Source organism: Suncus etruscus, chromosome 7 (genome assembly GCF_024139225.1).
Source record: "Suncus etruscus isolate mSunEtr1 chromosome 7, mSunEtr1.pri.cur, whole genome shotgun sequence".
Taxonomy (NCBI): domain Eukaryota; kingdom Metazoa; phylum Chordata; class Mammalia; order Eulipotyphla; family Soricidae; genus Suncus; species Suncus etruscus.
The window spans coordinates 79,741,439-79,754,618 of NC_064854.1; the positions used below are offsets into that span (position 1 = coordinate 79,741,439).

At 34.0% G+C, this 13,180-nt stretch overlaps 1 protein-coding gene across 4 annotated transcripts in view; it reads left to right on the plus strand.

Moving 5' to 3' along the window:
• The window catches only part of DST (dystonin), a 541,070-nt gene that overhangs the window by 339,442 nt on the left and 188,448 nt on the right, over nt 1–13,180 (plus strand). For 3 of the 4 annotated variants that reach the window (XM_049776729.1, XM_049776730.1, XM_049776727.1), the window contains 13 exons: nt 3,664–3,757; nt 3,913–4,067; nt 5,159–5,621; nt 5,702–5,830; nt 5,981–6,058; nt 6,143–6,304; nt 6,390–6,494; nt 8,069–8,164; nt 9,656–9,781; nt 10,267–10,419; nt 10,641–10,795; nt 11,001–11,127; nt 11,936–12,119. In XM_049776729.1, coding sequence (XP_049632686.1) covers nt 3,664–3,757; nt 3,913–4,067; nt 5,159–5,621; nt 5,702–5,830; nt 5,981–6,058; nt 6,143–6,304; nt 6,390–6,494; nt 8,069–8,164; nt 9,656–9,781; nt 10,267–10,419; nt 10,641–10,795; nt 11,001–11,127; nt 11,936–12,119 — 2,027 coding nt within the window. Of the gene's footprint in view, nt 1–3,389; nt 3,554–3,663; nt 3,758–3,912; nt 4,068–5,158; nt 5,622–5,701; nt 5,831–5,980; nt 6,059–6,142; nt 6,305–6,389; nt 6,495–8,068; nt 8,165–9,655; nt 9,782–10,266; nt 10,420–10,640; nt 10,796–11,000; nt 11,128–11,935; nt 12,120–13,180 lie in introns of those variants that run through there. The other variant, XM_049776728.1, reaches the window with a different exon arrangement.

Below are 13,180 nucleotides of genomic sequence, written 5' to 3' on the forward strand. Positions count from 1 at the left end.
ATAGCTATTGCAATGAGTGCCACAATGAACAGTAGTATGCATACATTTTTTGGATGAATATATATATATATTTTTTTTTTGTTCTGGGAATAGATATTCAAGAGAGGGATTGCTGAGTCATATGCCATTGTTTACTCCATACTGTTTTCCATAGGGGTTGGGCCAAGCAGCGTTCTCAGTAGCAGTGGATGAGAATTTCTTTCTCATCACATCCCCGCCAACAGAGATTGTTCTTATTATTTATGATATGTGCCAGCCTCACTGATATAAGATATGTTGTCTTTATTTGGATTTTCCTAATAAGTGATGATGATTATTTTTTCATGTGCCCATTGGCCATCAAGGTTGATCTTTCTTCCTCAGAGAAGTGTCTGCTTATTCTCTCCCCTTTTCTTGATTTTTAGGTTTTGTGGGATTACCTTTTGTGAGTAATTTGTACAATATTACTTTCTTAAGACACTTTACATGATGTTCCAGAAAGTTAGATGACTGGATTATAACTCTCATTTTTACCAGTTTTGTTCCTTTTGTAGAACTTGGATTATGATTTTTGTATTTATTTTTGTAATAATATGAAGAAGGGCTTTTTATTCGGCTGTAGTGTGTGCCAAGAACTTGGAAACAAGCGTTCTGTTACTAATACCTAAGGCAGGACTTGGTAGTTTGGAGGTGACTGAGTGGATTCATGGCTCTGTGACATGCACATAGCTTCAGTGTTGAAGTAGGAAATGCTGTGTTGAAATAGAACAAATTTAACTATAACACTCGGCCCTTTATTAAGTTTCTCTTTATATTCTTGTTACAATATAATATCATAATAACATACCTGGATTGTTCCAGTTTGGAAGAACTCAGGTCCATAACATGGAGCTTTCATAGAAAGGTAATTCTGAGTGGTTAAAGTGAAATATTTCTTCTTTGGGGAAGTCTTGGTTCATTTCTTCTCCCCATTTTCTGATGGGTTAAATGTTTTTTTCTTATTAAGTTCTGTCAGGACACATCGCAAAGAATAAGAACAGTCAGTGCTGGCGGGGTTGTGGGGAGAAAGGAACTCTCATTCACTTCTGGTGGGAATGCCATTTGCCCAGATTTATGGAAAACAATATGGAAATTTCTCCAAAAACTGGAAATTGAGCTCCCATATGATCCAGCTATGCCACTTTTAGGGATATACCTTAGAAACACAAAAACACAATACAAAAATTCCTTCTGCACACCTATGTTCATTGCAGCACTCTTTACAATAGCCAGAGTCTGGAAACAACCCAGATGCCCTACAACAGATGAGTAGCTAAATAAAGAAACTGTGGTACATATACACAGTGGAATACTGTACACCCATCAGAAAAAAATGAAGTCATAAAATTTTTCTATACATGGATGGTCATGGAGACTACTATGCTGAGTGAAGTGAGTCAGAGGGAGAGAGATAGACACAGAATAGTCTCACTCATCTGTGGGATTTAAGAAAAATAAAAGACAGTATGGTAATAATACTCAGAGATAATAGAGATGTGGGCCAGAAGGACCAACCCACTATATTAAGCTAACCACAAAGACTGGTGAGTGCAGTTAGAGAAATAACTACAACAACTATCATGAGAGTGGTAGTGAGCAAGAGAAGTAGAATGCCTGACTTGAATATAGGCAGGGTGTGGGGGAGGAGGGAGATGAGAGGCATTGGTGGTGAGAAGGTTGCACTGGTGAAAGGGATGTTCTATTTATTTATAACTGAAACCCAACTACAATCATGTTTGTAATCATGGTGCTTAAATAAAAGTATTATTTTAAAAAATGGTTGCAATGAAAAAGTATGTTTCTCCTCAAAAAATTTTTTTTAATCCCATCACTGGAAGTATTGGAAACATATCTTAGAAGAAAGCTCCAAACAGGTTTGTAATCATGGTACTTAAATAGAGATATTATAAAAAATAAAATATATACATTTTACAAAAATATATATAGTCTAGATAGCAAGGAAATAAAGTATGTAAGAGTTTACAAAAGAAGTTACAGGATAAAATAAGCAGCAGTGTTGGTCATTGAAATAGTGAAGATACAAAACTTAGTCTAAATTAAATCCATTACTGTTTGGAAAAATATAGAAGAAAGCATATAAATTTTGATTGCTTACTAAAACAATACAAATAATAGATAATAAAATAATTTAATAATTAATTATTGGTAAATTAATAGAATAATAATTAAGAGTTCAAGATTCAGGAGCCAGTATATCCTTGTTTAATTTGTAAGGTATGCAAGCTCAGATACATTCATTAACTTGTTAAGCCTTAATTTCTCATTCGTAAACAGGATATATTTGGTGGTTATAAGTATAACATGTGGTAGTTTATGTAAAAGCTGAAGTAATCTCCTGTCATATAATAATTACTTAAGGATTTTTAAGTATAGTTATTAGTATTTTGACCTTTTCTGCTTATTAGAAAACATGATACTCAAATTTCTCCATTCTTACCTTTCAAGAGAAAAGTATCTGCCTTTTATGTTGAGTAGTATTAATTGTAAAATAATATTTAGAAGTTTGGTTGAAACAGGTTTTCATTGTGTTTTTGGCATTAGCTACATTAGCTATTAACTACAACTAATAGCTGTAGACTGAGAGTGTACAGAAAAAGGCAAATGAGAAATAGCCAGTGTTCCTTTGCCTTGTAATATCTATAGAATGAAAAAACAAGTACAGACAAATTTGCAAGAAATATGTGGTTTTTCTTCTTAGACTTTAGATTTTAAAAATAAACATAATTCTTGAAAATTGGAAAACATGTTACTGAGAATATATGATGTCATGAAAGATGATACTTTTCTAGTTAATTTGAACTTATGGTGGTTAAAATGGAAATGCACTTCTTTTTCATTAAACTCATTTGTTCATACTTGCTTCTGACTCTCAGTTTTTAACCTTTCTTCTTTCGTACAGACCTGCAATATGCAAAAGTTAGGGTACAATTGCGTATTTGTGTTATTGTAGCTGATGATTGGTGTTGCCAGAATAACTTTTACTAATCATTACCTGTGCTTCAGTGAGACTTCTGAGTTGTTTTCTTAGGTGGTTGCAATTATGACTCTGAGTGAAAATATTTGGCCAGTCTTCGTGGTGACGCCCTACCAGCTTACCTTGTTGATACTTGTTCTGTTTTAATACTGACTACAAAAGGCAAACTTCAACTAGCTTTAGGCAAGATTCTTTTGAATAGTTATCAGCATATCATTTGCTGTGTGTTGAATATGCATGTAGTGGCCTATTTAAAGAGCCTTTCACACTGGCATTCCAGTGGATTCTTTCTCTGTTAGAACTAGAGATTTTTTGCAAACCTCCATTTTGAGTTTACCTTTAATGGTCAAAAAAGAATATCACTTAAAGAATAAAAATGCACGGTAGTAGTTATAGCTACTATAGCAGTGATTCCGTATTTAGTAACACCACAAGTACCCAGACTAGTCTGGATTCAAATGAAAATTTTCTCTCCGTTAATTGTCCCACGCTGATCAACTCCTGTATTAGTTTCGGCAATGAATCCTTTAACGGACACAGGTATTGAACTGCTGGTATGGGATTGTGTTTCACTTTGGATTTTCAGCATTCTTCAGGATGGTGAACTGGCTTCATTAGAGAGAGGATTTATTTTATTCTTTTTCCTTCAGGTTGGAAATGTTGCAGCAGATTGCCACCCGTGTTCAGAGGGACAGTGTCATCTGTGAAGACAAACTGATACTTGCCCGGAAAGCTCTCCAGTGTGTAAGTTCATGTTAAGAGCCAGTGGGAAAGGAGAGTTGAGAGGTTGGATGGACTGGAATTTCTGTATGACTTTTGACTAAATATTGGCGTTTGCTTTCTAGAGATAAAATATTGGGCTTCATAGATATTATACATTTTTTTAATTTTAAATGCAGGATTCTAAACGATTGGAATCAGGGGTGCAGTTTCAGAATGAAGCAGAAATTGCTGGATATATACTTGAATGTGAGAATCTTTTACGCCAACATGTAATTGATGTTCAGATACTTATAGATGGAAAATACTATCAGGCTGATCAGTTAGTGAAGAGGTAAGAATACTGCTTGCAAAGGTCTTTTTGTGTAGGTCTTCATGATAGGAATGTGTAGGGAGAAAATGTGACAAAATGTTTCTTTTCTTCTAGTCAAAAATTCTTGACACATTTTGGGGTGTTGCTTGGTTTTCATTCCTTAATGTAAACAATTATAAATATTTTATGATATGTATAATTCTAATACTTTAGTAATTAATAACATTTAGAGTTAATATGATATATCACTTGGAAAAGGGTTTTTTTTTTTAGAGAAAAGTAACTTTTAGTTCATTTTTTTATTTTTCTCTATAAAGTTTGCTTTATAAATTTTTGGAAAGAAATGTATATATATGCACATGTAAATGTATGTATCTTTCTGGAAGTAGGCACTTGGATAGAAACAAAACCTTTTTAGTTATATTTAATAGGTATATTGAAAGATAAAGATGGTAGTATATTTAAAGAAAACATGTAAGTAATGTTTTAGTTGTCTATCCCATCTTTAGAAATTATACTAATTTTAATATAATAGAAACCAGAAACAGTTTTTATACATGCCAGAAATGTCTCTAGCAGCAGGAATTTAGAAATTGGCTAGATAAATGGGGCCTGAGTGGTAGCACAGTGATAGGGCATTTGCCTTGTACTTGGCTGACTCAGATGGATGTGGTTTGATTACCAGCATCCCATATGGTCCCTTGAGCCAGGAGTGATTTCTGAGTTCAGAGCCCCAGACACACCAGAGTGCCGCTGGGTGTGGCCAAAAAAAAAAAAAAAAGAAATTGTCTAGATGTAAAATAATAGGAGCAAATTCACAATAAAGTTTAGTGGTGTGTTTATTGTAAATTATGTAGCCATGGTATAGAACTTTATCTATTTTACAGTGACTTTTAAATAGACTACTGTTTGAACAATTTAGATATAAAGTTGAATTGAGTGATGGAGTTTTCATTTGAATCCTCAAAAAAATCTGTTCCCCTACTTACTTTTGAGTTAATGTGATACCTTTATTGTAATTGATGAGTCACTGTTGATGTTACTGTTAATAAAATTCAGAATTTACACTTATTACATTTTTGTGGAAAATGCCTGTATATTATACTTTCCAGGGTTGCAAAACTTCGTGATGAAATTATGGCTTTAAGGAATGAATGTTCTTCAGTGTACAGTAAAGGGCACATGCTGACGTCAGAACAGACAAAGCTCATGATATCAGGAATCACTCAAAGTTTAAACTCAGGATTTGCACAGACCTTAAACCCGTGTCTGAACTCAGGGCTGACGCAGAGTTTAACACCATCCCTGACTTCTTCAAGCGTGACATCAGGCCTGTCATCTGGTCTCACATCACACCTGACTCCCTCTGTCACTCCAGCTTATACACCCGGCCTACCATCAGGATTAGTTACAAATTTCAGTTCAGGAATTGAGACAAATTCATTGCAAACTCCAAAACTAATGCAGATCCGAAAGCCCCTTGTAAAATCTTCTCTGCTGGATCAGAATTTAACAGAAGAGGAAGTAAACATGAAATTTGTTCAGGATCTTTTGAATTGGGTTGATGAGATGCAGGTAAACTTTTTACTTTTCTTAAGAATTTTAGTCTTATTGCTATCAGTTCTTTTTCAAATATACTGTCTTTCTGCTTAAAGGTGCAGCTAGACCACACTGAATGGGGATCAGATTTGCCAAGCGTGGAAAGCCATTTAGACAATCATAAAAATGTCCACCGAGCTATTGAAGAATTTGAATCTAGCCTTACAGAAGCTAAGATCAGTGAGGTATCAGAATTTACTCTCTATATGTATTTCACTTGGCCTTCATTATTTTGTTCCTTATATAAAGACACTATGACAAATAGTAAAAACAGCTGAAAAGTTAGAATACCTTGAGATTCTTAATCTTGGTATCTTTTAAATTCTGTATTATAGATCCAAATGACAGCACCACTTAAACTGACTTACACAGAAAAGCTGCACAGATTAGAAAGTCTGTATTCAAAACTCTTGGTAAGATTTTTTTCCCCTTTAAATTTCTTTCCTTTATTTCTCTTTAACAAAGCCATGATTCTTACTCTGCTTTTTCTTATAAAGAATACATCAAGAAATCAGGAGAGACACCTTGATACACTTCATAATTTTGTGACTCGTGCAACTCATGAACTTATTTGGTTGAATGAAAAAGAAGAGGAGGAAGTTGCTTATGATTGGAGTGAAAGGAACACCCAAATAGCTCGGAAAAGAGATTATCATGCAGTAAGGACATTTGTATCTGAATACTGGAGAAGTATTCAGACCTAAATATTTTTCCTAAAACACTCTATGTTCTTACCTAAATTAGGAATTAATGAGAGAGCTTGATCAAAAGGAAGAAAATATTAAAGCAGTACAGGAGATAGCAGAGCAGCTACTTTTAGAAAATCACCCAGCCCGGTTAACTATTGAGGTAAGTAATGAAGCATAATAGTCATGGTAGAGCACTAACATTTGATTATTAAATCAAATCTTTTTATGCCTAAGGAACTGGATATTGATATTTATTTCACTGAAATAAGTCAACATGAAACAAAAGACCAAATTTTTTTTTATCTTATTGGGAAAACTTGGGAATGTTCCATTTCATCTTTTCTGCATGAAAATATGGTTCTACATCTCTATGTAATGGCACATAGGAGTGTGAACATTTTAAAAGGGTAGGATGCAGAGTAATAAAATGGTAGTGAAATAACTATTGGTCTGAATATACATTTATATTTGGATATACTGCAAACAAGTTCTTCCTGAGGGTAGTGAGATAAAGCTATTAGAAACTGTAATTAGAGGTTATGCTGCATGTGGGAGCCCTGGGTTTGTTATCCATAACTGTATGTTTCCCCAATACAGTCTGGGTGTAATCCCAAAACATGGCCCAATGAGACTCAGAAAATAACAAAAACTAGGATTTTGATGGTAATTGAAAAATGGTACTATGAATCTGATTTATGCAGCAATGTTGATCTAGGGAATTTTGATGGGTAAAACTAAATAGTAGTCAACTTTATAATTTGGCTGACCTACCTAATCTAATGACTTGTGGTATGTGGATAATTATGAACACAATTTCATATTTTATATGAAAACCAGTAACAATGTGTAATGTTTTTATAGCTAGTTTTTTTAAAGCAGCTTAATTTGAGGGCACAGGTAATCTTGATTATGGTAGGCTGCCAAAACTGCGCTTTACGCCTCTATGTTCAAGCAAAATTCAGCAGAAAGGGAAAAATGACTAAGGATAATTTATTAAAACACCTTGAGTGCCCTCTTGTGGAAGTTAATGAATTACTCCTTAAAAATAAAAGGTGTTTTGTGAAAGATTTGTCTTTCTAAAATATTTTTGTGCTCGTGAGAGATACATTTTCATTAAACAAATTCTAGTTAACAAAGTTTTATCATAATTTTTAAAGATATATTTATGTCTCCCAGGAAGTACTGAGGTTGTCTGGGGTGTCTTTTAGCAATTATCTGCCCACAGCCCCAATGAAGGCCTATGGCTGAGGTGTTGCATAGGCCCTAAGTACTCGGATTACCCTAGTAACTAGGTACCCTAGTTACCCGAGTAACTAGGTTATAAGGTTTTGTTTGGGAGCCTCTACGACCACACTGGATTGAGAGAATTGTGTGGCATTGGGAATTGAACAGCATTAGGTTCCTTCAAAGTTTGCATCATAACACCACCCTCCCCCAATACTATCTCTATGGCCTCTAAGAAGATACTTTAAATAACAATTTATGGTTTTAAAATTTTTTATAAGTCTATAAATACACTGATATAGGATTGTATACTTCTTTTCTACTCAAACATTTATTTCAGATATTTCCCTTCTCACCAAGACCCTCTAGATTTGTTTTGGAAGAGAGTAGCATTTCACTATATAGATTTTCAGGTCTTTTTACTAACATGACTGATCCTCTAGTCAGTAGTCTTTTATCCTTAGTCAATTACATTCAGGCCAGTTGTGGTAACTGTATTTTATCTTTTAGGCCTATCGAGCAGCAATGCAGACACAGTGGAGCTGGATCTTACAGCTCTGTCAGTGTGTGGAGCAGCACATAAAGGAGAACACTGCTTATTTTGAGGTATGAAGTCACACCTGCAAAATGGTTTGGCTGACTTCAAATGCCCTTATACTGTATTGTTCAGGTGCATATGATCTGTAAAGTGGAATGAACTGAAATGTTTTCTAGTATGAATTAAGTTATAATGGACAGTTTGAAGAAAGGAATTCTTTTTTTTTTTTTTTTTTTTTTTTTTTTTTGGTTTTTGGGTTATACCTGGCACCGCTCAGGGGTTACTTCTGGCTCTATGCTCAGAAATTGCTCCTGGCAGGCTCCGGGGACCATATGGAATGCCGGGATTCGAACCACCGTCTGTCTGCATGCAAGGCTAATGCTTTGCTTCCATGCTATCTCTCTGGCCCGAAGGAAGAAATTCTTTAAAAATTCCTTGAAAATATCTGAATAGATTTCTTATTAAGGAAACATTTTTATTGTGGAGAGCTCTTCTTTTCTCCAGAAGTTTTCAAACGTTTTGGATTTTAACTTCTATTTAGAGTTCTCTGTTTGGCCTTTCCATCAAAATAATATTGGGCCAGATCTTGGACAATTGATATTCATAGTCACCTAAATTCAAGAATTGTTTGATTAAAACATAACTATTTTATTAAGATTTAGGGACCAGAGCAGTGGCACAGTGGTAGTATGTTTGCCTTGCACACGACTCACCTAGGACAGACCATGGTTCGATTCCCCAGCATCCCATATGGTCCCCCAAGCCAGAGTTATTTCTGAGTGCATAGCTAGTAGTAACCCTTAAGTATCACCGGGTGTGTCCAAAAACAAACAAAAACAACAACAACAACAACAACAAAAGACTAAAATTCATTATTGTGCTCAGATTGGATAATTCTGTGCTTAACATTTAATATATTTTGCCATTAAAAACATAATAATTTGTCAAGGGGAATAGTTTACCAGAGTGTAACTGTTTATCTGATTTTAGGATATGGTGCTTCCACACTACACTCCCAATAAAATATCAGTATCCTGACCCAAACTGTTTATGAATCCTTCCCTTCCAGTCCTACCTTCCTTTCCACACTCTTCTACCATTTCCTCTGTATTCTGTCTTCTGTTAGGAATCTAAAGGTTTTATTTCATTGGCTAGTGTCTAGGCTGTATTTCTCAACAAGGTGGACATATAGTTTGAGGGGTGTATCCCAAACATATGGGGTTTTCAGTAGGACAGGGACACAGAAGGGGACCATAGTCAGAAAAAGATTAACAAATACTCATCTAGTCCCTTACTTTGCTGCATTCTATTGTCTTATTCAATATTTATTTTGCTTAGCATCATATATTCTAGTTCTATTCATGTTGCAGTCCAAAGCAAGGCTTGATCCTTTTTCATAAGCTGAGTAGTTGTGTAATGCTTAGTTATCTGCTCACACATTGTTGGCCACTTGGGTTTTTCTAAATCTTGATGCTTATATATAGCATTGGAATGAATACAGGTATATGTATCTTTGTGGATTATTGTTTTTGTTAATTACATTTTTAATCTTTCCCTAGTTTTTCAATGATGCCAAAGAAGCTACTGATTACTTAAGGAATTTAAAAGATGCCATCCAGCGGAAATACAGCTGTGATAGGTCGAGTAGTATTCACAAGCTAGAAGACCTTGTTCAGGAGTCGATGGTATTAATTTGGAAACCTAAGCTTTTTATTACTAATATAAAGTAGATTTCATTTGTTGTTTTATTCTATTTTTATCTTTTTATTGATAATTTTGATATTGCCACATTATTTTTTAGTCAAATATTTTAACACTTAGTTTTCTTATTTTTTGTGATAAAATTATTTTTATGTCAAACTCTCGATGTTTTAAAGTGCATTAGCAATGTGTGTATGTATTTAGTATTATAAGCATGCCAAGTAAGAAAATATTGCATGTGACATAGTAGTTAGTGCTAAAGAAGAAGAAGAAATAAACAATCAAATGAACAAAACTAGGAAAGATAATGTGCAGAGGGCTAGGAAGGGGTTGAAAACATAGATCTGGTAGTCAGTTAAGGCTTTTATGAGAAAATTAAATGTGTATAAATGCCCATTAGAACAGACGCACAAGTCTTTTATATTTCAAAGTTCATGATATTTCTCAGTTCATGTTATTTCTTTCTCAGGAAGAGAAAGAAGAGCTTTTGCAGTATAAAAGCACAGTGGCAAGTCTGATGGGAAGAGCAAAAACAATAATTCAGCTGAAACCAAGAAACCCTGATTGTCCACTCAAGAATTCGATCCCAATCAAAGCTATTTGTGACTACAGACAAATTGAGGTACATGTTGCTCCTAGAAATAGATCAGATTTTGATCTTAGATATAATTTTTAAAATGAGTTGTATTGCTTCTGCAGTTGTATTGTACTAAAGGTTTTTCGGTCTAAACTTATGTGCAATCACACACAGCACACATATACATGTATGCATTCATATCCCAAGCGAGGATATGGAAAAAATCTTAGTCAGCATAAGGTAATAATATTCTTTTTAAAATCCAGATAACAATTTTCAAAGATGATGAATGCATTCTGGCCAACAACTCTCACCGTGCTAAGTGGAAGGTCATTAGCCCTACTGGGAATGAGGCGATGGTCCCATCTGTGTGCTTCACAATTCCTCCATCAAACAAAGATGCTGTTGACTTTGCAAACAGGTTTGTGTGCCTTACTTTGGGAGGCTTGCCTGCGTTAAAAGTACTGTTAACACTATGTCAGAATGCAAAGGACCAAAAAGATGGAGAGTTAGTAAATGTGGAACATTCTGTTAACAAGAAAAATTATAATGTGTGCTCACAGAGAATAAAAAGTCTTAATCTATGTATTCTATTATTTTTTCTTTTATTCTTTTAATTATTATAGAATTGAACAGCAGTATCAGAATGTTCTGACTCTTTGGCATGAGTCTCACATAAACATGAAGAGTGTTGTATCGTGGCATTACCTTGTCAATGAAATTGATAGAATTCGAGCTAGTAATGTAGCTTCTGTAAGTATAATTTATTTTTAACAACCTGATCTGTTAAAAAATGTGGGGTCCTTCTTATAAAAGGTAAACAAAAGTCCTAAAACTTTCTTTATTGAATCATCTGGAAAGTGTGATGTTTTAATCTTTCAATTCTTTATATATTTCTATATCTTTATATGCCTACTAACATGATTGAGGACAGAACATAGTTATGTCAGTCACATCAGAATAATTTTTTAGGGTTGAACCTTGGCTTCAGTTTTTTGTTTTTTGTTTTTCTTTTGGCCACACCTGGCATTGTTTAGTCTAGGCTTTTAGCTCTGGAATCACTCCTGGTGGGGCTCAGGGTGACCAGGAATTGAACCCAAGTTCACAGTATGCAAGATAAGCATCTTACCTATGGTACTATCATTCCAGTGCTCAATCAGTTTTGAAAGCTATGACCTTAGCATAGAAAAGAGCCTGCCTAATCCATGGAAGTATTCATTAAGTCTATTGGATTTTGTTTATGCCTAACATTTACAAGGGACCTTTGTGTATTGGTGGAAATCAGCAGATCGCCTGTTTTATGCCTTTGATAAGGAGAAAAGATAGTGTTTGAACATGTACAAATGGATCTGATCAGTTTATATTTAATAAACTGATAATGTTGCTTTTCTTGTTTTAAAATTGAAGTTGTCAATGAGGAAAGAAGTTAATTTCAAATGAGTCTTTTATTTATAACTACTAATATAAACTGACATAATATCAAAAGACCAACTTAAAACAGTCTGATTTAAATTTAGCTTTTGGTACTATACACATTTAATTAGCCACCTTTGATTTTCAGATAAAAACAATGTTACCTGGTGAACATCAACAAGTTCTGAGTAATCTGCAGTCTCGATTTGAAGATTTTCTAGAAGATAGCCAGGAATCCCAGATATTTTCAGGTTCAGATATAACACAACTCGAAAAAGAGGTTAACGTATGTAAGCAGTACTATCAAGAACTTCTGAAATCTGCAGAAAGAGGTAAAACATGAGTATCTTTGCCTTTTTTTTTTTTTTTTGCCATATGTGTGTAGTCTTTTCTTTTCTCAGTGAGGATACCAGTTTTAGATATATTATGCTACTTAGCCTGTGATACAGTTGTTGAAATGCTTTGAGCTTGTTTGAGTTAGGTTGATACAAACAGTAGTTTATTTATTTCTAATTAATGTTTCTGATGAATTAATGATACCAAACAAATAGTATGACAAATTCTTAATTTTTTAAAATTAAATTAAAAATTGAATTAAACATTTTTTAAATTGCTACTTGATAACATTTTCACTATTTTGTCATGAGATGTTGAGATTGAAGAGTTTTCAGTTTCAGAAAAGATTTAGTTATATATTTGTCTTCACCTATGTACCAAACTGGGAGATATTAAAATAAAGAATTTATTATTCATTTATTTCTGATGCAAGGAATCAAATCCAGGGTTTGGTGTATATGAAGAATGTACTCTACTATTAAAGTACACCCTGCCCTAAAAGATTTAAAATTCACAGCAAAATCTGAAAGAAAGTACAGGGATCTCCCATCATTAAATTTGGATTTCACGAGGCCGGAAATTGCACAGTGGTAGGATGTTTCCCTTGCACACAGCTGTCATGGAATGGACCCAGTTCAATTCTCGGTCCCCCAGCCTGCCAGGAGGGATTTCTGAGCACAGAGCCAGGAGTAACCCCTGAGCGCCGCTGGGTGTAGCCCAAAAACAAACAAAAAAAACTTGGATTTTACATACAAGTTAAAGGAAAAGATTTTGCTAGTTAGCTTTGCTATGTACAATTCAATTCTTAACTCTTTCACTATGCTTAGAGGCAAGAATTTTATTAGTACTACTTAATACTATTAGAGTAAACAGTATCATTTTCTTAATACTGTTTTAAATTTAAACACATTACTTATCTACCTTTAATTTTGAATGATTTTTAATTTTTAGAATTAAAACTATTTATAATTTTTCTTTTGAACATAAAATGAATTAATATTGTTTGAACATCATAAAACAGAAAATGGTACTTCAAGTATCATTAGGGAAATTTCCT